We start from the raw sequence: 22,103 nt of genomic DNA, 5'->3' as shown, positions 1-22,103 counted from the left end.
CAGGGAAAAAAATCTATCTGTGGTTCTATACATAGGACCATCAACAATTATCTGAATGTGGACCTGAAGTGGCACTGTAACCTGGCTCCAGCTGCATGCAGCCACAGTTTGGAGCAGTTATGCTTCATCTGAGACCTCCCTGAAGGCACACACATCTGTGCCCATAAAGGCATGCCTGCTAACATTAGTCTCATTGTGAATCTTAAAGCTCTGTAACCTAGGTGACTTGGGTGCTGCTAAAGGTATTCAGTTTAATAAGGGAAGCAGACCATAAAAGTTCAGAAAATTTGCAGCCTAACAATGCAATAGAAAAGAAATCCCATTTTCTGAGAAGAAATTCAAGCCAGCTGCAGATATTTCCATAAGTAACAAGGAGCCAAATGTTAATCACCAAGATAATGGGGAAAATGTCTCCACGGCATGTCAGAGGTCTTCACGACAGCCCCTCCCATCACAGGCCCAGCGGCCTAGGAGGAAAAGGTGGTTTCCTGGGTCAGGCTCTGGGTCCCCATGCTGCATGCAGCCTAGGGACTTGGTGCCCTGCATCCCAGCGGCTCCAGCAGTGGCTGAAAGGGGCCAACACAGAGCTCAGGCTGTGGCTTCAGAGGGTGCAAGCCCCATGTCTTGGCAGCTTTCACGTGCTGTTGAGCCTGCGAGTGTACAGAAGTCAAGGATTGGGGTTTGGGAACCCCCGTTTAGATTTCAGAGGATACACAGAAACGCCTGGATGCCCAGGCAGAAGTTTGCTGCAGGGGCAGGGCCCACAGGGAGAACCTCTGCTAGGGCAGTGCAGAAGGGAAATGTGGAGTTGGAGCCCCCACACAGAGTCCCTACTTGGGCACAGCCTAGTGGAGCTGTGAGAAGAGGGCCACTGTCCTCCAGACCCCAGAAGAGTAGATACACTGACAGCTGGCACTGGACACCTGAAAAAGCTGCAGATACTCAATGCCAGCCAGTGAAAGCAGCCAGGAGGGTGGCTATAACCCTGCAAAGCCACAGGGGCAGAGCTGCCCAAGGCTGTAAGAGCCCCCCTCTTGCATCAGCGTGACCTGGATGTGAGACATGGAGTCAAAGGAGATCATCTTGGAGCTTTAAGATTGGACTGCCCCGCTGGATTTCGGACTTGCATGGGGCTTATAGCCCCTTTGTTTTGGCCAATTTCTCCCACTTGAAATGGCTACCCAATGCCTGCACCCCCAACGTATCTAGGAAGTAACCAACTTGCTTTTGATTTTACAGGCTCACAGGCAGAAGGGACTTGCCTTGTCTCAGATGAGACTCTGGACTATGGACATTTGCGTTAATGCTGAAATTAGTTAGGACTTTGGGGGACTATTGGGAAGGCATGATTGTGTTTTGAAATGTGAGGACATGAGATTTGGGAGAAGCCGGGGCGGAATGATATGGTTTGGCTCTGTCCCCGCCCAAATCTTATCTTGAATTCCCATGTGTTGTGGGAGGGACCTGGTCGGAGGTAATTGAATCATGGGGGCAGGTCTTTCCTGTGCCAGTCTTGTGACAGTGAATAAGTCTCACGAGATCTGATGGTTTTATAAAGGGGAGTTTATCTGCACAAGCTCCCTCTCTTTTTGCCTGCTGCCATCCATGTAAGACGTGACTTGCTCCTCCTTGCCTTCCACTGTGATTGTGAGGCCTCCCCAGCCACATGGAACTGTAAGTCCATTAAACCTCTTTCTTTTGCAAATTACCCAGTCTTGGGTATGTCTTTATCAGCAGTGTGAGAACAGACTAATACACCATCCAAGACCACCTCAGCCTGGATTTTGTTGTCCATGTCATTATCAGCATTTTGGTCAAAACCATTCAACAAGTCTCTACGGAGTTCCAAACTTTCCCACATTTTCCTATCTTCTTCTGAGCCCTCCAAACTGTTCCAACCTCTGCCTGCTACCCAGTTCCAAAGTTGCTTCCACATTTTCAGGTATCTATCTTTTCAGCAGCACCTCACTCTACTGGTACCAATTTACTGTATTAGTCCGTTTTCATAACTGCTGATAAAGACACAGCCAAGACTGGGCAATTTACAAAAGAAAGAGGTTTAGTGGACTCACAGTTCCACATGGCTGAGGAGGCCTCATAATCACAGTGGAAGGTGAAAGGCACATCTCACATGGCAGCAGACAAGAGAAGAGAGCGTGTGCAGGGAAACTCTCCTTTATAAAAACATCAGATCTCGTGAGACTTATTCACCATCACAAGAATAGCACAGGAAAGACCCACCCCATCATTCAATTACCTCCCACTGGGTCCCTCCCACAGCATGTGGGAATTGTGGAAGCTACAATTCAAGATGAGATTTGGGTGGGGACACAGCCAAACCATATCAAATGCTAATGAAAAACACAAAAAAAGTTAAAAGTATAAATGTCACTGGAAATGGTAAATACATAGTGAAATTCAGAATACACTAATACCGTAACGTTAGTGTACAAATCACTTTTAACTCTAGTATAAAAGCTACAAAATAAAAGCTATATTAAAATAAATATAGCTACAATAATTTGTTAATGAATACACAGTATAAAATGTTATAAAGTATAACATATATAGTAATAAAATGTGTGAAAGGGAGAAAAAATGTGGAGTTTTTTTCTATGGATAGATGTTAAATTGTTATCATCTTAAACTAGACCTTTATAAATATAAGATATTTTATCTAAGTCTCATGATAACCTCTAGGAAAAAACTGTAGTAGATACACAAATGGAAAAAGCCATCAAAACAAAAACAACAAAAACAAATCCAAAAATTAACAGAAGACAGCATGAGAAAAAAAGAAACTATAAAACAGAAAACAACAAAACTAAAATTGTAAATCCTTATGTATCAATAATTACTTTACACACAAAGAGATTAAATTATCCAATAAACAGATACTGGTATAGACTGAATGTCACCTCCAAAATTTAGGATAAAATTTAATACCCATTGTGATGGAATTAAGAGGTGGGATCTTTAAGAAGTGGTTAGGCCATTGGGACTCTGCCCTCATGAATTAATGTCCTTATGGGAGTGTGTTAGTTATCACAAAAGTGAGTCTTATAAAAGGGAGCTCTCTTCTCCCTCAGGCCTTTGGCCATGTTATTATGCAGCGAAAAGGCCTTCACCAGATAACAGTGTCATTTTCTTTGCCTTCCAAGCTTCTGGAATCATAAGCCAAATAAACTTCCCCTGTTTATAAATTAGCCAATCTGTGGTATTCTATTATAGAAAACAAAACAGACTAGAATAAACACAGAGTGGCTAAATGAATTTTTTAAACTAACACTATGCTGCTTACAAAAGACTCACTTTTGACTTAAGGACAAACATAAACTTAAAGAATAGAAACCATAGTGCATGCAAACAACAACCAAGAGTCAGGAGTGGTTGTTGTTTCTATTAGACAAAACAGACTTCCATGCAAAAATCTGTCACAAGAGGAAAGGAGTTCACCACATGATGATAAAGAAGTTAATTTGTTAAGAGAATATAGAAATTAAAAGTATGTATGCACTCAACACTGGAGCACCCAAATACATAAAGCAAACGTTAACATACCTGTGGTGAGAAAATGAAATGCAATAACAGGGAACTTCAATGTCCTATTTACAACAAAGCATGGAATATTTAGAGAGAAAACTAATAAAAAAAAGAGTTCACCTGTATAACACCATAAACTAAATAGACAATATTTTATCAAACAGTATGAGAATACACATTCTTCTCAAGAATACATGGAATATTCTCCAGGATAGATCATATGTTAAACCAAAAATAGAAAACAAGTCTTTTTAAATTTAAGATTAAAATTATATCAAGTTTTTGATCATAATGGTGTAAAACTAGAAAATCAACAGCAGGAGGAAAACTAGAAAGCTCACAAATGTGTGTGATACAGTGTGGATGTTTTGTCTCCCACCACAAAACTCATGTTGAAAAGTAATCCCCAATCTTGAAGGTGGAACCTAATATGGGGTGTTTGAATAATAGGGGCAGATCCCTCAAGAATTCTTTGGTGCTGTCCTTGATAGTGAGATCTTATGAGATCTGGTTGTTTAAAAGTGTGTAGCACCTTCCAACTCAGTCTCGTGCTCCTGCTCTTGCCATGTGACTGCCTGTTCTCCCTTTACCAACTGCCCTGATTGCAAACTTACTGAGGCCCTCGCCAGAAGCCAAGCAGATGATGGTGCCATGCTTCTGTACAGCCTGCAGAACTGTAGGCCAATTGAATCTCTTTTCTTTAGAATAGACTAATACAGTGTTGACATTAAACAACATGCTTCTGAACAACCATGAAATCAAAAGGGAAATAAAAAATTATCTTGATACAAATGAAATTGGAAACACAAGAAACCAAAACTTCTGAGATGTAACAAAAGCAGTTCTAAGACAGAAGTATAAAATGATAAAGTTCTACAATAAGGAAAACAAAGATCTCAAATAAGCAATCTAACTGTAATCCTCAAGGAGCTTGATCAAGAAGAACAAAATAATCCCAATGTTGGCGTAATTATGGAAATAATAAGAATTAGAGCAAAAAGAGAGAGAGACTAGAAAAACAAAAAATATCAAAAAACTAAGAGTTGAGTCTTTAAAAAAAACAAAATGAACAAACTTTTCCTAGATTATCCAAGGGAAAAAAGAAAGAGGACTCAAAAAGTTATTAATGGAAAAGTAGTCATTTCAGCTGATATCACAGAAAGAGAAAAAATAAGAAACTATTATGAACAATTACATAACAAAAAAAGATAACTTAGAAGAAACTGATTCTTAGAAAGAACACCACACTGTGAAGAAACAGAAATACCCAAAAGACTAATAATGAGAAAGAAGACAGAAGTACTCAGAAATCTCCCAATTTAAAAAAAAAAAGCCCATGACCAAATGACTTCATGGGTAAACTGTATCAAGCATTTAAAGAAGAAATGTCAACACTTTTCAAACTCTTCCAAAAAACTGAAAGAAAAAAGCACTTTCAAACTCATTTTATGAGGTCACCAACATCTCATACTGAAGCCAGATAAGGACACTACAAAAAAGGAACAAAACAATATTCCTTATAAAGATGCAAGCAAAAATTCTCAACAAAATACTAGATACCAAATTCAAAAACACATTAAAAGGATCAGACATCATTATCAAGTAGGATTTATCCCTGAGATGCAAGAATGTTTTAACATACACAATTTAAATGATATATCACAATAAGAAAAAGATGAAAATCATATAATCCTCTCAAAAAATTTATTAAAAGCCTATAACAGAAGTAAATACATTTTCATAATAAAAACTCCAAACAACATACATACAAAAGTATCCATCTCAACAGAGTAAACAGTGAAATGCTGAAAGTTTCCTCTACTATCAGAAACAAGACAGGGGTGCCCAATTTCAACACTTCTATTCAACATAGTAGTGAGAAATCAAGCCAGAACAATTAGGTAAGAAAAAGAAACAAAAAGGCATTCAAATCGGGAATAAAGAAGTAAAATTCTTGCTGTTTACAGACGAAGGGATTTTAAGATACAGAAAACCATAAAGACTATACCAAACAAACAAAAAATAGAGCTAACATATCCATTCAGTAAAGTTGAGGCCACAAAAATATACAAAAATTAGTTGCATTTCCATATACAAACAATAAACTGAGAAAAAAGCTACAAAAAAATCTGATTTATAATAGTATCAAAAATTTTTTTTAAATTTTATAACTTCATTTAACAAAAGAAGTGAAAGATCTGTCCAGTAAAATCTATAAAACACTGATGAAAGTAATTGAAAAAGACACAAATGGAAAAATATCCCTTCTTCATGGATTGGAAAAAATAATATTGCTAAAATGTCCATACTTCACAAAATGATTCACAGATCCAATGAAATCTGTATTAACATTCTAATGGCATTTTTCACAGAAATAGAAAAAATTATAAAACTTCTATGGAATCACAAATAACTCCAAATAGCCAATGCAATCTTGAAAAAGAAGAATAAAGCTAGAGGCATCACACTTCTTCATTTCAAACTATTACACAGCTATACTAATCAAGAGTATGGTACTGACGTAAAAACAGACACATAGACCAATGGAATAGAATACAAAAACCAGAAAGAAACCCATGTGAATACAGTCAATTATTACTTTGACAAGGGCACCAAGATACACAAAGGGGAAGTATAGTCTCTTCAACAAATAATGCTGAAAAAAAGTAGTCATATGCAAAAGAATAAAATTTACTTATAGCATGTACAAAAATTAACTCAAAAGAATTAACACTTAAATGCAAAACCAGAAACTGTATAACTTCTAGAAAAAAGCATAAGGAACAATCTCTTTGACACTGGCCTTGGCAATAATTTTTCTGGCTATCACATCAAAAAATCACAAGCAACAAAAAGCAAAAAATAAAAACAAGTAGCATTAAATCAAACAAAAAAGTGTGTGCACAGCAAAGAAAACACAGAACATGAAAAAGCAACCAGGGATTGGGAGAAAATAGATCTGATAAGAGTTTTATATCCAAAATATTAAGAATCTCACACAATTCGATAGCAAAAAAAAAAAATAGTAAATCTGACAAAAATTTGCAAAGGACTCAAGTAGACATTTCTCAAAATATGACATGGAAGTGGCAAACAAGTTTATAAAAAGGTTCTCAATGTTATTATTCATCAGGAAAATGCAAGTAAAACCTTAATGAGATATCACCTCACACTTGTTAGTATAACTGTTGTCAAAGAGTCAATAAATAAATATTCACACTTATTAGAATGACTGCTGTCAGAGTCAAGAAATATTAAGAGTCAGAGTGTGGAGAAAAGAAAACCCTTGTACACTGTCGGTGGAAATGTAAATTGATTCAGCCATTACGAAAAATGGCATGAAGCACTTCAAAAAAAATTAAAAATAGTATTATATGAACCTTCAAGGCTACTTCTAATTGTATAACCAAAGGAAATAAAATCATATGTCAAAGATATATCTGTACCCCTATGTTCATAGCCAACTATTCACAATATATACAATATTATTCAGACATAATGAAGAAGGTACTGCAATTTCTGACAATATGGATGAATAAACAAGGTAGACATTATGGTAACAAGTACAAACTTTCATTTACAAGATAAATTCTGAATATCTAATGTACAGCATTGTAAATATAGTTAATGATACTCTATAGTAGCAGTACCCAACCTTTTCAGCAGCAGGGACCAGTTTTATGGAAGACAGTTTTTCCATGGATGGAGGTCGAGTCAGGGGTGGTTTTGGGATGAAGCTGTTTTACCTCAGATCATCAGACATTAGACAGATTCTCATAAAAAGCACACAACCTAGATCTTTTGCATGCACAGTTCACAAAAGGGTTCACACTCCTATGAGAATCAAATGCTGCTGCTGATCTGAGAGGAAGCAGCAATCAGGCAGTAATGCTCGCTGGCCCAATGGTCACACCTCCTGCTGTGTGATCGGATTCCTCACAGGCCACAGACCAGTACTATAGACCCCTGCGCTATAGTATACTTGAGATTTGTTAACAGTGTACATCTTAAGAGTTCTCACCACACACACAAAAATTGGCATCTAATGTGAGATGACTGATGTGGTAATTAACTTTGCTGTGTTAGTCATTACACAATGTGTATGTATACCAAATCATCAAGATGTACCCTTTAAATAGATAATATTTATATTTGTGGAAAGAATCATATGTCTAGAAAGAAAAAAAAGGAACTAAAGGACACATTCTCAGCTTCATACTGAACCAGACAAAATTATAGAATGATAGTTATTAAGATATAAGGCAACAGTTTAGAGTTTATTATATACTGGACAATGTTCTAAGCTCCCCATAGACAAAAGTTTAGATAAGAATTCTACATAATAAGTAATACACATTAAACTATTTTACATTTGTGGAATTTGTGCCTACAGAGTTTAAATTTCTTATCGTAGCTCAGGTAAGGAAAAATGAGAAGTTAAAGTGAAACATAAGATTAGACTTTCTTAGATTTGGGAAGATGCCTTGTATTTTGATAAAATTACTGCATCTTAATTTCTATAGGATCACCTCGGAAACCACATAGGATTAAAAATTAATGTATCAGAAAATATGTGACATCTATCCACAGAATTCCTGAGACTTCTGAAAAAAATTCCACTGTCCATCACTCTCCTCACACATTTCTGACATGAGGCAAAACCAGAACTTTGGAAGTGGTTTCACATAGAGGTAGAAACATGCACAGACTTTCCCAGAGCCCCCAAATCAATGGAAGAACAGGCAGATCACGCAGGCCCTCACAGGCCAAGGGGAGCACTTAGGCTGTCACTGTGAGTAGGATGGTGGATCACAGAAGGGGAAGGAGAATCATCAGATAATTTAAGAGCATGGGACAGAAAATGTCCCTCTTTGACAGCAACGGAAAGAAATAAACCCAGGTGTCTCAAAAATCATTTCCATTGGAGAACTTCCCAACCCACACTTCAAGGTCTGGTTCTTTCTTGACTTCTGGACCTCTTGCCCATGTCATCTACTTCATTCGCTCCCACCTACCTGGCTGGATGGCTACTGTCTCCTCACTCTTCACATTCCAAGGCTCTTTCCTTTGCTCCAAAAAGGTGATCAGGTCCGGCTTAGAGACAACAAGACCTGTTTTATTGGAAAAATTCACATGACTCTTACTGAGGGTTCTTTTTATTTTTTATTTTTATACTTTTTTTTGGCCCCACAGGACAGGATTAATTTCTAACTTAGTACTGTGCTCAGTAGAAAAAAGAAGACATTATAGAAGATTCTTGAAAAGTAGTTCTCAAAATACTGTTTCCTACCAGCTTCTTTAGAATATTTAGGAAGAATTTTAAATCTGGGGATCCTGAGCTTCTCCTGCAAATCTGACTGAATCAAAAACAAACATAAAAAAATTGGATTTTAAAGTGTAAGCAACAACAGTTTATGTCAACCAATTTCTAGAATCACGACTAGAGTGAAACTTGTACATCACCTCAAATAAAAAGGCAAATGTCAAAATCAAACATTATGAAATTTTTTCTACATCAACAAAACCCCTATTTTTTTTTCCTGAAAACAAGAATCTAAAACTAACTCATACAAAGCACAAGATCCCAAGGGACATTCTGAAAAGAAAAGAAATAAAACTCTTAGTTATTAGATATTCTGAAGGCAAGTTATCCTCACCCAGAGAGACCAGGTTTCTGTAGTTTTCTAACATCACATCCTGATACAAATTCTTCTGAGCTGGTTCCAGGTGTTCCCACTCCTCCAAAGAGAATTCTACGGCCACATCCCTGAATGTCAACAGTCCCTGAAATAAAAATAAAGAATACACTGACCATGTGGCCATGGCAGAGTTCTTCATTTGTCCCAAGATGAAATTACAGTTATTGGTTCTGACTTATATGAGTGACCTGAATTATTCAGTAAGATCATTTTTAACACAGTAATATTTTCTAATGTAGTCTCAAACTCTGTGGAAAGAGAATAACATAAAATCCACAAAACTAGTGTAGATATTTATATCGAATGTAAAATATAAAACTAAGGCATCAACACTGGAATATACATTTTTGGGTGCTATATTTACATCATCCAGAATCAGCTGTGTATAATTCTCAGGTGCAAAAGTCATGGTGACTTAGAGGCATACTTCTCAAATTGTATAGTATACAACAATAAACTGGAGATCTTCTTCAAAGGCAGAGTCTGATTCAGGAGATCTAGATTTTGAGTTTGTCCATTTCTATATTTTTAATTTTTAATTTTGACACAGGGTCTCGCTCTGCCACCCAGGCTGGAGTGCAGTGGTGGAATCTTGGCTCACTGCAGCCTTGACCTCCTGGGCTCAGGCGATCCTCCTGTTTCAGCCTCCTGAGTAGCTAAGGCTACAGGCATGAGCCACCATGGCTGGCTGAGTGTCTGCATGTCTAACAAGTTCACCAGTAGTGTTAATGTTTCAGGCCCCGAAGCCACTTTTGAATAGCAGAGAGGTCGAACACTGAGGAAAGAATTCAGGCATGATGTGAAACTGAGAGTTTTATGAAATTTACAAGTTATAACAGCTAGAATGGTAGTAATCCTTTTTGAACATACACTATATATCAGATATCATCCTAACAGTTGTTTACATATATAAAACCCAATAAATAATCTATGAGAAAAATTATATCCTTCCTCTTACATAAAAATTATTTTCCAAATATTTGCTATATAGTAGTTTGTATTTTGCCTCAGTTTATCTGATTTAGAATTTATCTCAAAGGGACATACAGGCCAATATACAAGAGACAACCTTAACAGAATGTTCACAGAAGATTTCGTAACTGAGTAATGAAAACAAGTTAAGAAAGCAGCCACACAATAGTGATCAAATAATGCTTTCATTTTATGTGCGTGTGTACACATAATGGTAACTATATACACATTAAAAGTAAGAGAATATTTCTATGTAAATAAAATTTAAAAATATTTTAAATTGTATAAAAACTATAAAACTCTTTGTGGGTGATGCCTTTTCTGTGATGCCTTTATAAAGACCAATACCTACAATGAAATAAAGTAAAAGCTCTTGTTTCTGAGTCTGGTATTTTTTTTTCAAGTTTTTGTTATGTTTATTCTATGTGCTATTATATATTTTAGAATTTTAAGACAATAGACATATTTGTTATATGTTAATTCTTGTTCTTTCTCTGAAAATATACAGAATAAATAAGCATATGCTTGTGACATGAGATGAAATAAAATGGAAACCTACAGAACTGAGACCTGCTTCAGAACTTCCAGTCTTAAAAGCTGTTATCTCCTGTCAACAAATGTGAGAGCCTTTACTCTGCAAAGAAAGCTACAAGCAAAGGGAAACCAAAAAGAAATGGGAGTCTCTGGATTAAATGTGACGGTTTATACACATCACTCAGTAAATCCTCCCTCCTAGATACTCATTACAAAGAGAAAAATGATTAACTTTATAGCGAAGGAATCTGACAGAGAGCACCTGAACCAAGTGAATGAAGTTAGCATCGTCTGTAGTAAGACAAATTGGTATCAGTGCTAATGCACAGATGGGCCCATAATCATTGCTGTGATATGGGTGGAGGGGAAAAGTAAATCATATAATCTTAATATAATCATAAAAAAAATCTGTGGGGGAAGATACAGGTGGCCATAGATCTTCAAACTGGCCATGTGACCCTACTTACAAGCCTGAGCTGAGAATCACTTAGCTAAGCATTGCCTCTCAAGGTTCAATACACATACATATCATTTGGTATTCTGAGCCCCCTCTAAGTAATGTGATTCTGCAGGTTTGGAAAGCTTCCATGAACTGGCTTCTTTAACAAGTCCCATCAATGCTGATGTTGCTCCTCCTAGACCCATTATCAATAGCACTCACCTAGAGGAAGCAGACACAGCACACAGTCCCTTACACCCAATACTCTAATCACAACAAAAATACTTTTCGTTCACAGCGAGGACCACCAACCACTGTCCTGAAAGATCACATCCTTTGCCAGCCATTTAAAGTCTACAGATACAGAGACTGGAAAAGACAGTTATGTCTACATCAGCATTTGGAAAACAGCATGGATACATGCATTAAAGCAGTGTTTATTGAGCTTGCACTATGTGCTCACAGTATGTACTATGCTGGGAACATCACATGGTGTGAGTTAAGCCATATAAACCCCTGGGATGTGGGTCCTACGTATCCCATAATTCCCAGCAGGATTTAGATAATGGCCCAGCCTTTCTATTTCTTCTTGTTTCCCTGTCACTATAAAAGCTAACTATAGACAGATGAGAGGGATACAGAAAGGAAGGAGTCAAGTTTAGTTCACAAGAATTTCTCCACTGAGCACGGTGGCTCACACCTGTAATCCCAGCACTCTGGGAGGCCAAGATGGGTGTATCACTTGAGTTCAGGAGTTCAAGACCAGCCTGGTCAACATTGTGAAACCCTGTCTCTACTAAAAACACAAAAATCAGCTGTGCATGGTGGCACACCTGTAATCCCAGCTACTCGGGAGGCTGAGGCAGGAGAATCACCTGAACCAGGAAGGCAGAGGTTGTGTGAGCCGAGATGACACTATTCCAGCCTGGGCAACAGAGTGAGATTCGGTCTCAAAAAAAAAAAAAAAAAAAAGAAGAAGAAGAAGAAAAAGAATTTCTCATTATTCTCTTTATATCTTTACACTGACTTTGTTACAACTTGTGGAGCAACTACTGGATCTGCAGAAATGAAAAAGAGGTTGCCAGGTGGAATGTTTCTAAAGGTACTGGTTTCAATAAGAAAAAAGTTTAATTTTCAAATAATTTTGAAAAAGTGAGTCCTTTGCTCCCATTTACCTGCTTTTGGGTTTGGGGAAATTGTGAGCACCACCTCTGAAGAGATAGCAGCGGCCACCCAGAAGTCTGATCTCCTCTAGTCAGTTCTATGAGGGGAGGCTCCAGGGTAGGGACAGACCTGGACCAGGCTCAGAAGAGGGCGGATTTGGGCAGAGCTGGGGTAGGGGCTGGGCTAGGCTTGTCATCTCTACATTGCTGCTTTATGTTCAGTTGTCTTTCCTAAGCCTGACCAACAAGAACTTGACTCCCATGGTTTGCCTTGTTTTAATAGTTTAAGCTTCATCCTATTTTGCAGCACGCGACAACAAGCAATTTAACCAAAATACGTAGGGCTTTCTAGGAAAATTATATTAGTAGCTACATAATTACATTTAACAAGAAAAAAGCAATATAAATAAAAATTATAATAACAACTCTTTTGCCATGGGTGGCCCTTCAGGTGGTGACATCAGAACTCACAACATAAGGGCAGTGTCCCAAATCAAGCCCAAGTTCCCTGTACATCTCCATTCTTGCTCCTGACCACGTGATGTTGAATTCAACCATTATCCGTCTGCTTTGGACTGAAAGTTCCTGGATGGCAGGGACTATGGCTGCTGCATCTGTTTTCCTAGTGGCCATATGAAATGGAAGCAATTGGTTTACCTATCAGTATGAGTCTCCAGGCCTCCTCCTTGTATTTCACCCACACATTAGAAAACTGGAGCAACTCCCACTTGGATACCAAATAAGGAGATTCCTTCTGTTAAAAAAGAAACAAACCCTGATGACTCATTCTTCTCCCTCTGAGACGGAAGCAAGATTATCTCATTGTCAGCCTGTCCCCTGCCTGCACAGGATATATAGCCAAGTGTCCCCTAGGTGCTGGTGAAAGAGTCCCTGGTAACTGTGTGATGGAAACCCAATAGTGATTCAGGCAGGAAAGACTCAAGTTGTCCTTGTGGAACCAGAACAGAAAATTGAGTTGTCATAGCAGGGCCACAGATCCAGGATCCAGATATGTTATTACCTATACCTGATCAGCTAACTCTTGGGTACAAGAAAGGACAAGATTACCCTACTCCAGTAACACAGCTCACAGGTAGGCATAGTTTTACTCATGGCTCTGGACAGTGGTGTCCCCACCCTCCCTCTGCTAAGGTGCTGCTTTACACTTACAGATTCTGCCACAAGATTCTGTTTATAAAAAGGAACCCCTCACAGAACTGCTGTAGCTCACTGGACAAGGTCTTGAAAACTCTGGGGGCCTCACTCCAAAAGTAGGGCTTTACAAAATCCATGTTGATCTCTCACAATGCAGAAAATGTCCCCTGGATTTTCTATATATGCTGAGTCCAAAGTCTGGCCCTGTCTTGTGGATCCCAGGTGGAGACCAGCCTTTATGTGCAGACCCCAGGTGGAATCAACCTGGCTCTGCAATTCTTGTGTGTTGCTGTGAAGAAAACTAGAGGAGACAGACCCTCAGGAAGGCTGCTCTCACACATCCTGGAGAACCCCAGGATCTAGGTTCAGAATTTGCAGCTGCAGATTTAGGTGCTGGTGGCGCAGGGAAGTGGCATGCACCTTCTGCACATTCATGGGCATTTGGGCAAGAGGATGAGGGGAATGTTGAGATTCTCAGGCCTACTCAATGTATGTGTGTGCCTGGTTGGTTTCCACCCCCATGGTCTCTGAATCAGTTTCAGGTCTGAAGATGCCAGGGGCATGGAAAGACAGAGCTGGAATGGCTAACTGATGCCCTGTGAACTTATTTTTATAGAAATCTAGTCAAACTGTTCTAGAAGCGACTGAAGATCCCAAGTAAGCAGAGAGACCATTCTGCCTGCAGATGTTGGGGGCAATGGGCACTTTGCTGCACAAATGTGGGTTGTGAACAGAAATCAAAGAGGGAAAGGACCCACTGGAGTGAAGTCTTACAGGCACCTTACAGGTTTATACTCTGTGTGGTAATTCTGGGCAATGTTTGAAAAATATAATGAAGAAGAAAATCATAAAATCATCTCCAACCCCAGAAAAACTATCCACAGTGGTAGAAAAGAAAGAAAACTGTTTTGAGACATAATTAGCCCAGAATGTAAAGGAATGATAGGCAACCTGCTAAGAGATTAGAAAAACACCCACTGGTGAAAAGTCACCATAATTAGTCCTCAATAGAAGACCTGATGGCACCATTTGTCAGATAGAGTTCATCCTAAATTCACCTGGGAATTGGGAGGCCATCTGTGTTTTTTAATTGGCTATAGTCAAAGGAAAAATAAACTTCATGTCTTCATGACAGGCAGATTTGCAACTTGGAGCCAGGTCCCTGCCCTCCTAGAGAAACTGTAGGATACGGCTCTATCTTCTTTGCTATTTACATTTTATATTAATGATTCCCAGTTCCTAGAGAAAGGCAGTACTGAGTCAAAAAGACTGACAAATGGCCTATTTGGCTGTTAGAGTGATTTAGACAGATTGTAAAACAGAAAAATAATTTACATATGAAAGTTTTCCAAAGTAAATGCTTTAAGAAAAAAAAAAAAAAGAAAAATTTATTTCCTTTTTTTCAAGAAGGATTAAGTCTTGTATTTCTAATTTGTATTTGCTCTTACAACAACCAGATCTAGGGCCATGGTCTTGAGCTCATGGACATCTGAGTTCCAATAGGTGCTGGATTCAGGCACCTGTGGGGTGACCTTGGGAACACTGTGTACACATAAAGAAGGGGCTTGTGGGGAAGTAAAAGGCAGAAGAGAGGAAGGTGCTATTGAGCCATGAGCAGGGGGCAGTACCAAGTTGGTGGAAGGACTGGTTTGTGCTACAGATACTGGCCCAGGTGGGGCTGTGCTCTGACATATTCCTGGGTCCATGCAGGCAGATGAGATTATGATTGGATGGTCCACAAGCCTAGGTTGATGGAGAAACTAGGCTGCTGCTACAGATTCAGTGTCCGGGATTACAACAAGCCAGGAGTCCTCAGGCACTTGTGTGGGTTTTTGGCAGGAAACTGGAAGCAAAGGTGCTGTGGGTGCAATTCCTGACAGTCAAGCCTTCTGAGGGACGGGGACATGTTAATGCCTAGTTGGTATGTCCAGGAGTGGGTGGGAATCATGTGGTGGCAGCTGGGTGGGGGAGGGGGTCTCTTCTCAGAACTCCTTTCCTCTCAGTCTTCAGTCCCCTCTCACCCTAGCAGGAGACCTGGAATCAAAGGACAACGCACAGTGTGGCAGCCTGTGTGCAGAACAGAGCCTCTCTTCCCCCAGACACTTGGGAGTCTCTCTCCAGCCCAGGCCTCTGTGAGGTCTGTCTTCTGATATCAAATGTGTAGAGTTTGCTGAACACCAACCAATCCTCCAACATCAACTGGGTGCCAACAACTTAATTCTGACACCACGCAGAGTCAGCGCAGGCCCCACAAGTTCTGGGCTCGGTCCCACAACACTGCCCCCACTTCAGATGCCAGTCACAATGCCTGGGGCCCTATCTATACTTCCAAGCTACTGCCTGTAAATCGAGAGCACCCATAACCCTATCTTTAAGTTCAGTCATTTCAAAGATCTACTCAACTCAGCAAATCACTTTACTTATGTTTATCAGGTTATCATAAGGATACAGTTCAGAACAGCCAAATGAGATAAATACATATAGGGCAAAAAAAAAGTAGTGGGAAAAGATAGGAATAGTAACCTGGTAAATAGCTGTGATTAAAGAAATCCCCCATCTTTCGTGTTTTCCAAGAACAGCTTACTGCAAAAAACAACCCTATTATGACTTCGATGATGCTCCCTGATTTAGTCATCACAAAGCCACAGACTCTCCAAATTCCCCTTCTGACTCAGCTGAACAGTTCTGTCTTCAGTGTTCAGAATAAACTACTTAACAAAACTTTGTATTTTTCTCCAGGTTGCTGGACTTTGACACACTCACAGCCTGGTCAACATTCAACCCCTCCCTAAGCCCCTCCTAAGAACAGGCTGACATCAGAGTGAAACATTCTCTGATCTAGAATCTGATTTTGGCACCTTAATCCTGCCCTTCCCCTCCTACCTTCTGAGCTTGTTTGCTCCTCCCTGTGAAAGAAAGTCTTTGTCTGCCTAACCTTTGCGATCCACAAAGATCTTAGAGCTGGTGCTTTCCCCCTGTTGCAATACTCCTTTAGAATTAAGGAACTTCTTACCCAAACCTGAATTTGTTTTATTTGACAAAATCAAATAAAATGTGGGGAAGGAACTGGAAACTTAATATTTTACTGCAAGCCTCAGTTAGTCTGGGGGAACACAGTGGTAGATTTGAGACTCTGCGTGCCACACATTAGGAAAACACGGGGGGAAACCAGTTGTCGGGGGCAGTGTTAAAATGATTAATGAGTAGGCGATTATATGGAAGTGGTTGTAGTGCCCTGGGTTTCTAGGCAGAAAAACCAAAATCAGGACAATAACAATTTCTATCCTCAGAAAGAGCCTCCCAACCCTCCTTCCATCCCAACCCCAAATGCCTCTTTCTGTGGATTTTCAGCTTTCAGCTTCCCAGGGCTCTGTAGCTTCTCAGTATAAAGGGCTCCTTCCATGGATGGGGTAAGCAGGCTGGGACACCTGCAGGGGAAATTCCCCTAGAAGAACTAACGGGGCTTCAGTGACCTCTTCTTGCAGGCTCAAGACTGGGTTAGTTTGCACTCACTGAGCTCAGGCTTCCCAGTCAGGGTTATTCAATTAGTATTCAATGAGAAAATGCCCAGTGTTTGAAGAAAGCCAAACTACTCAAACAGTGTTTATAGAATAAAGGAAACTGAAACGCCTTTATAATTTATACCTCAACAGAAAACACTGAAGTATCTACCCCTTTCAGACAATAAATAGGCCACTTACTTATTTCCATGATAACAGATCATTTAGTAAATAATCATATATAAACAATTCTAGCAGATGCTAAGTTCGGCATTAAAGCTATACATCCAAGGCCAGGGATAGTGGCTCATGCCTGTTGTCCCAGCACTTTGGGAGGCCAAGGCGGATCGCTTGAGCCCAGGAGTTTGAGACCATTCTGGGGGCAACAAAGCGAGACCCACATCTCTACAAAAAGAAAAACAAAATAGCCAGCCATGGTGGATCACCCCTGTAAGTCCCAGCTACTCAGAAGGCTGAGGTGGGAGGATCACTTGAGCCCAGGAGGTTGAGTGAGCTGTGATCACACCACTGCACTTCCGTCTGGGTGACAGAGGGGAGATTCTGTCTCCAAAAACAAAAAATAAAAAATAAACTCAACATCCAGACAAGAGGATAAAGAACAAAGATATCCACTGTCATAACTTCCTCACCCTACAAAAAAAGAAACTGATGTTTTGATGAAACTATGTAATTCACCAATTTACCACATATTGTTGTGAAAATGTATTCACTTTCTACAGCCAATAATGAAAGAAAGATTTTCTGTTTCTTTTCCCTGGCAGCATTTCCAAAAGGTGAGCCCTGAGATTCTGTTTTAAATTACTCCCAAAAAAAGAACAAACCTGAGAAACTTACTACACTCACTCTGCTGAAAAAAAGATAGTAAGAATTTTTAACAATGAAGTATATGACTTGATATTTTAATTTTCTGAAATCCACCTTTCATGGCCTTGGAAATGTTTTTTATCTTTCAAGCTCAACTGATGAAATTTACACTAATTGAAAAACTGAAGTAGAAATAAACGAACAAATCTAAGGCAGCAAACTCAGGGAGTGGTAATGCTGTTGGAATACAGACATATCTGGCTCAAGTGTCAAGTCAGGTCACGGTATCATTTGAGACATTCTCCTACCCCAATACTGCTCATTAAAATGCTCAGGGACCATCCTCCCAGGAGATCCTGCACTGTGCCCCATGGACACCGCAGCGGAGTTTGCACCACCTCACTGGGGTGGGGTTTTCATTTTTGGTCGTTTGGGAGTTTTTCTCCCTTCACAAATCTGAATGAATCCAGGGGGCAGGAATCATTTGTGACTGTTTCCTCTCAACACCAGCAAACGACTGGCTGACCAGCAATGTGTCTCCAAGGGATGAAAACTAGCTTTGAAGAAATAAAATCCTTATGTCCCAAGGAGTTATCTTTTTAGGTTAAGGGTGTCCCAGGAGATTTCTCTCAGCCCCAGGGCATCCAGCTGCTCCCCTGGGGGGCTACACTTCCATACCTTGGGCCGCCCTCTAACAGGAGGTGACCTGGAGCTGACAGTCACTAAACACTCCAAGAGACATGGCCACTGTGGGCACCTTGAGTCATCCCAGACAGTTCTGAAATTCAGGAACAGGAAAAGACTAGATACAGGGCCCTGTAAAGTTTCCAAAGCAAAACCTCAAGTCAAAAGACATTCTTTCTGATAACGTGTCTGTGCCTAGGGAAGATGAATGAAAAAGAGGCACAAAGATTTTTTTGCAGTGGAGTGTCAGGGACTTTTTATTCTCTGCTTTCCTCTCACGTTTTTTCTACCAAAAAAACACAAATCTTTAAAAAAGTGTCATCCACTGCTCTGTGAAATCATGATTAATGAGTAAAATACTCTGTCTGAAACGTACAGTAAATGACCAATAGTTAATAATGTTGTGAATTGGAGAGGGGAAGTTAGCCTTTGGAAATGTCGGGAAGGAACTGGAAATTTAATATTTTACTGCAAGCCCAGTTAGACTGGAGGAACACAGTGGTGGATTTGAGACTCTGCGTGCCACACGTTAGGAAACCGCAGGGGGAAAACCAGTTCCCCTGGGCAGTGTTAAGATTAACGAGCAGGCGATTATAAGGAAGTGGTTATAGTGCCCCAGGTTTCTAGGGAGAAAAACCAAAACCAAACTCAAATGCATTTCTTGTAAATTACAACTTTAGGGAAAAACAAAATTCAGACTTAACGAACCACAAAGCTCCAATTCACCTCCATCTGCATAGTCTAAATAAGGCAACTACAGAACTGTAACCCATCGGTTATTTAATTTGGTCCGCTTCCTCATGCACCTTGTAAAAACCTTTCCTTGAGCCCCTCTGGGGCTCTCCGAACCACAAACCAGGACTGCAGGCTTCCCATGTCACAAATCGCTATTTGCTCAAATTCTTCAACGTTTTAACAGTGACTCCCTTTAATTCTTAATAGGAGAAAGGAGTGACTGAGGACCCCACAGGGTACAGTTTCTTCCCACACACCGAACCTGGGTCTCCCCTGAGGCGCTCCCGTCCTCACCGCACAATCTGGGGGAGACGCGGGGCTGCGGCGCGGAGCTGCCCAGAGAGAGCTCTGGCCAGGGCCGAGGTCGCTCTGCGGGGTCGGGTCGGGACGGGACAGGACGCGCGGGGTCCCGGCGGCCGGCCTGGCCGCCATCTTGCAGCGGAGGGGACAGAGGGCCGAGCTGCGCCCGCTGGGACACTCCAGAGCTGACTGCGGGGAGGCCCGGGTGCCCCTACAGCGGGTTCCCGCCGCTTCCGACCACCCCGCTCCCTCCTCTGGGGACCCCCGACCCAGCACACTCACCATTTCCCAGCTTCCGGGATGCCTGGCGTCTTAGCTACGGATCTCCCAGTGCCTGCAGGTCACAAAGCAACAGAGGCTCTGTTTATTCTCAGAACGCGAAGCCGCCTGGGCCTCCCAGAACGAAAGACTCGGGGCTGTGGTTAGGAGACCCGAGCTCTAACTGGAGCCGACAAAGGCCCCCGCCAAATCCCGGAAGCCGCCTCTGCTCTCCGGCTTCACTCCTGATTGGACGGTTTCCATTCCAGCGCCCCTGATTGGATAAAGCTCCATGCCCCGCCCCCTCATTATTAGTGCTTTTTTTTTTTTTTTTTTTTTTTTTTCTGGAAGGGAGCCTGGCTCATTGAGCATTGAGGTGGGGCCGCCTGTTGGCGGGTATTACAGCTGATTAAGGGGTGAGCTACGACTTGAAATGCACTTGCTCTTTCCCTTACCTGGTTCTGCTTGTGTAAGACATCTTATTACCTAATTAAGTTTAAGAAGAAGTACATTTAGACACTTTTAAAGCAAGAAAGGCCCTCATCCTGTCCCTTAGCACCTCTCTTACCACACTGTACCCCACTGCTAACGCCACCGTGGGAGAGGGCCCCTCAGCTGGGAACAGAAGACCATACACTTCATTCACGTGTTTTCAATTAGGCCCTTGCATGATACATACACTGAACCAGTGCAAAAGCATCTTATAGGGTCATGCAGGCTGGGGTCCCAGGAGGATGTTGCGGGCGGTGGTGGAACATGGAAGAGGGGCTGGCCTCTTCTAATCTACAACTCTGCCCGCATCTCCTGGAGTCTGCATCACTGGTAACGGGGCCGCTGACTGTCCGTCTGTCTCTCCTTCTCAATCCCTTCAAGCTCAGGGAAGAAGGGTCCTTGGCAGCGACAGGGCTGGGAGCTCAGTTCCTCTGGGCCCTGCTGGCTCAGGCTCAGTGGCCATGGACTCCTCAGCCCTACCTCTGGTTTTTGTTTGTTTTTGTTTTTGTTTTGAGACAGGGTCTCACTCTATTGCCCACACTGGTGCAGTGGTGCAGTCATGGCTCACTGCAGCCTCCGGGGCTCAAGCAATCTTCCCACCTCAGCCTCCTGAGTAGCTGGGACTACAGGCACATGCCACCACGCCCGGCTGATTTTTGTATTTTTTGTAGAGATGAGGTTTCACCATGTTGCCCAGGCTGGTCTCGATCTCCTGAGCTCAAGCGATCCTCCCACCTTAGCCTCCCAAGTAGCTGGGGCTACAGGTTAGTAGTCAGTTCTCCAACTCCTGAGCTCAAGTATTCTGTCTGCTTTGACCTGCAAGAATGCCCTATTCCTGTTTTTCTGGAGTTTTGGAGCTAGTGGTGCTGCAGCACCTCTGCTTTCAGATTCTTCTAGTCTTCTGGCTGAGTAGAAGGTGGGAGAGGAGGTGGGTGTCAAACTGGGCCAGGGCCCTCGGCCCCCGTCTAGCTTGGTTAAACTCCCACTTGGGACAGATCAGACTCTGTGCCTTATTCAGTGAGACATGTGGAACAAATACTTCCCTCCCCAAAGCAGAAAGATCCCTGATTGCTGACAGTCAGGATTCCATGCGCTTGACTCCGCGTGGGGCCCGGCTGCCTCTCACCCTCTCACCCAGTTCCAGTCGCTGCACTCTGTGGCCTCCCTGCCACCAGATTAGGTGTAGACAATGGGTGTGGGACAGGGCTGCTGACACCCCTGGCTGACCAAACCCCTTTCCCACACTGAGGGGAGAAAAGGCAGGAGGTTAGGGGCTCCCAAAGGCAGCACTGCTTGTGACAGCACCACGGGAGTCCTTGGGGCCTACTAAGGGGCTGGGCTGGAACTCAGGATCAACTCTGCCTGACTCCAAAGCCCATGCACCTCCATGGACCTCACAACTCAAGCAGCTTCGCTAGGGCTTTGAAATCCTGGAGACTGACTCTTTTGCAATAGAAGAAAGATTTGTTTTGATTCTCATCCTTCTAGTACTCTTCACAATTGGAAATAATCCCCACCAGAGAATGCTTCTGAAATGTCTTGGAAACATTTAGAATAATTTGGGAAAATGGCTGAAGGCTGAGTTTAAGAGATCAAGGCCTAACATTCTATTTTTCATTTCTTATAGGAGAGATTTGAAAGCACTTGTAATGGGCTCAATATGTCTGCAAATTATTTTTGTCCCCTTTCAGTATTTGTAGGCTGTTGATGATTTTCAATACAGATTAACTGTGACTGAAACAACCTTTTACTCTGAAAGCAAGAGACACAAAGGTATATCTGCTGAGAAGACATTTTCTTCTGC

General features: G+C 41.4%; 1 protein-coding gene across 2 annotated transcripts in view; it reads right to left on the bottom strand.

Moving 5' to 3' along the window:
• ZNF267 (zinc finger protein 267) overlaps positions 1 to 20,266 on the bottom strand; it is a 43,781-nt gene extending 23,515 nt beyond the window's left edge. Inside the window, exons 1-4 of one of the 2 annotated variants that reach the window (XM_054452834.2) lie at positions 19,832 to 20,029; positions 13,008 to 13,104; positions 9,201 to 9,327; positions 8,559 to 8,654 (exon numbers count right to left, since the gene is read on the bottom strand). In XM_054452834.2, coding sequence (XP_054308809.1) covers positions 8,559 to 8,654; positions 9,201 to 9,234 — 130 coding nt within the window. In that variant the 5' untranslated portion in view covers positions 9,235 to 9,327; positions 13,008 to 13,104; positions 19,832 to 20,029. Of the gene's footprint in view, positions 1 to 8,558; positions 8,655 to 9,200; positions 9,328 to 13,007; positions 13,105 to 19,831 lie in introns of both variants that reach the window. The other variant, XM_054452833.2, reaches the window with a different exon arrangement.
• Positions 20,267 to 22,103: the final 1,837 nt, after the last annotated feature.

The sequence above is a fragment of the Pongo pygmaeus genome, chromosome 18, assembly GCF_028885625.2.
Source record: "Pongo pygmaeus isolate AG05252 chromosome 18, NHGRI_mPonPyg2-v2.0_pri, whole genome shotgun sequence".
NCBI classification, from domain to species: domain Eukaryota; kingdom Metazoa; phylum Chordata; class Mammalia; order Primates; family Hominidae; genus Pongo; species Pongo pygmaeus.
Note: the sequence above shows the minus strand (reverse complement) of the source record. Positions and strands in the feature narration are given on the sequence as shown.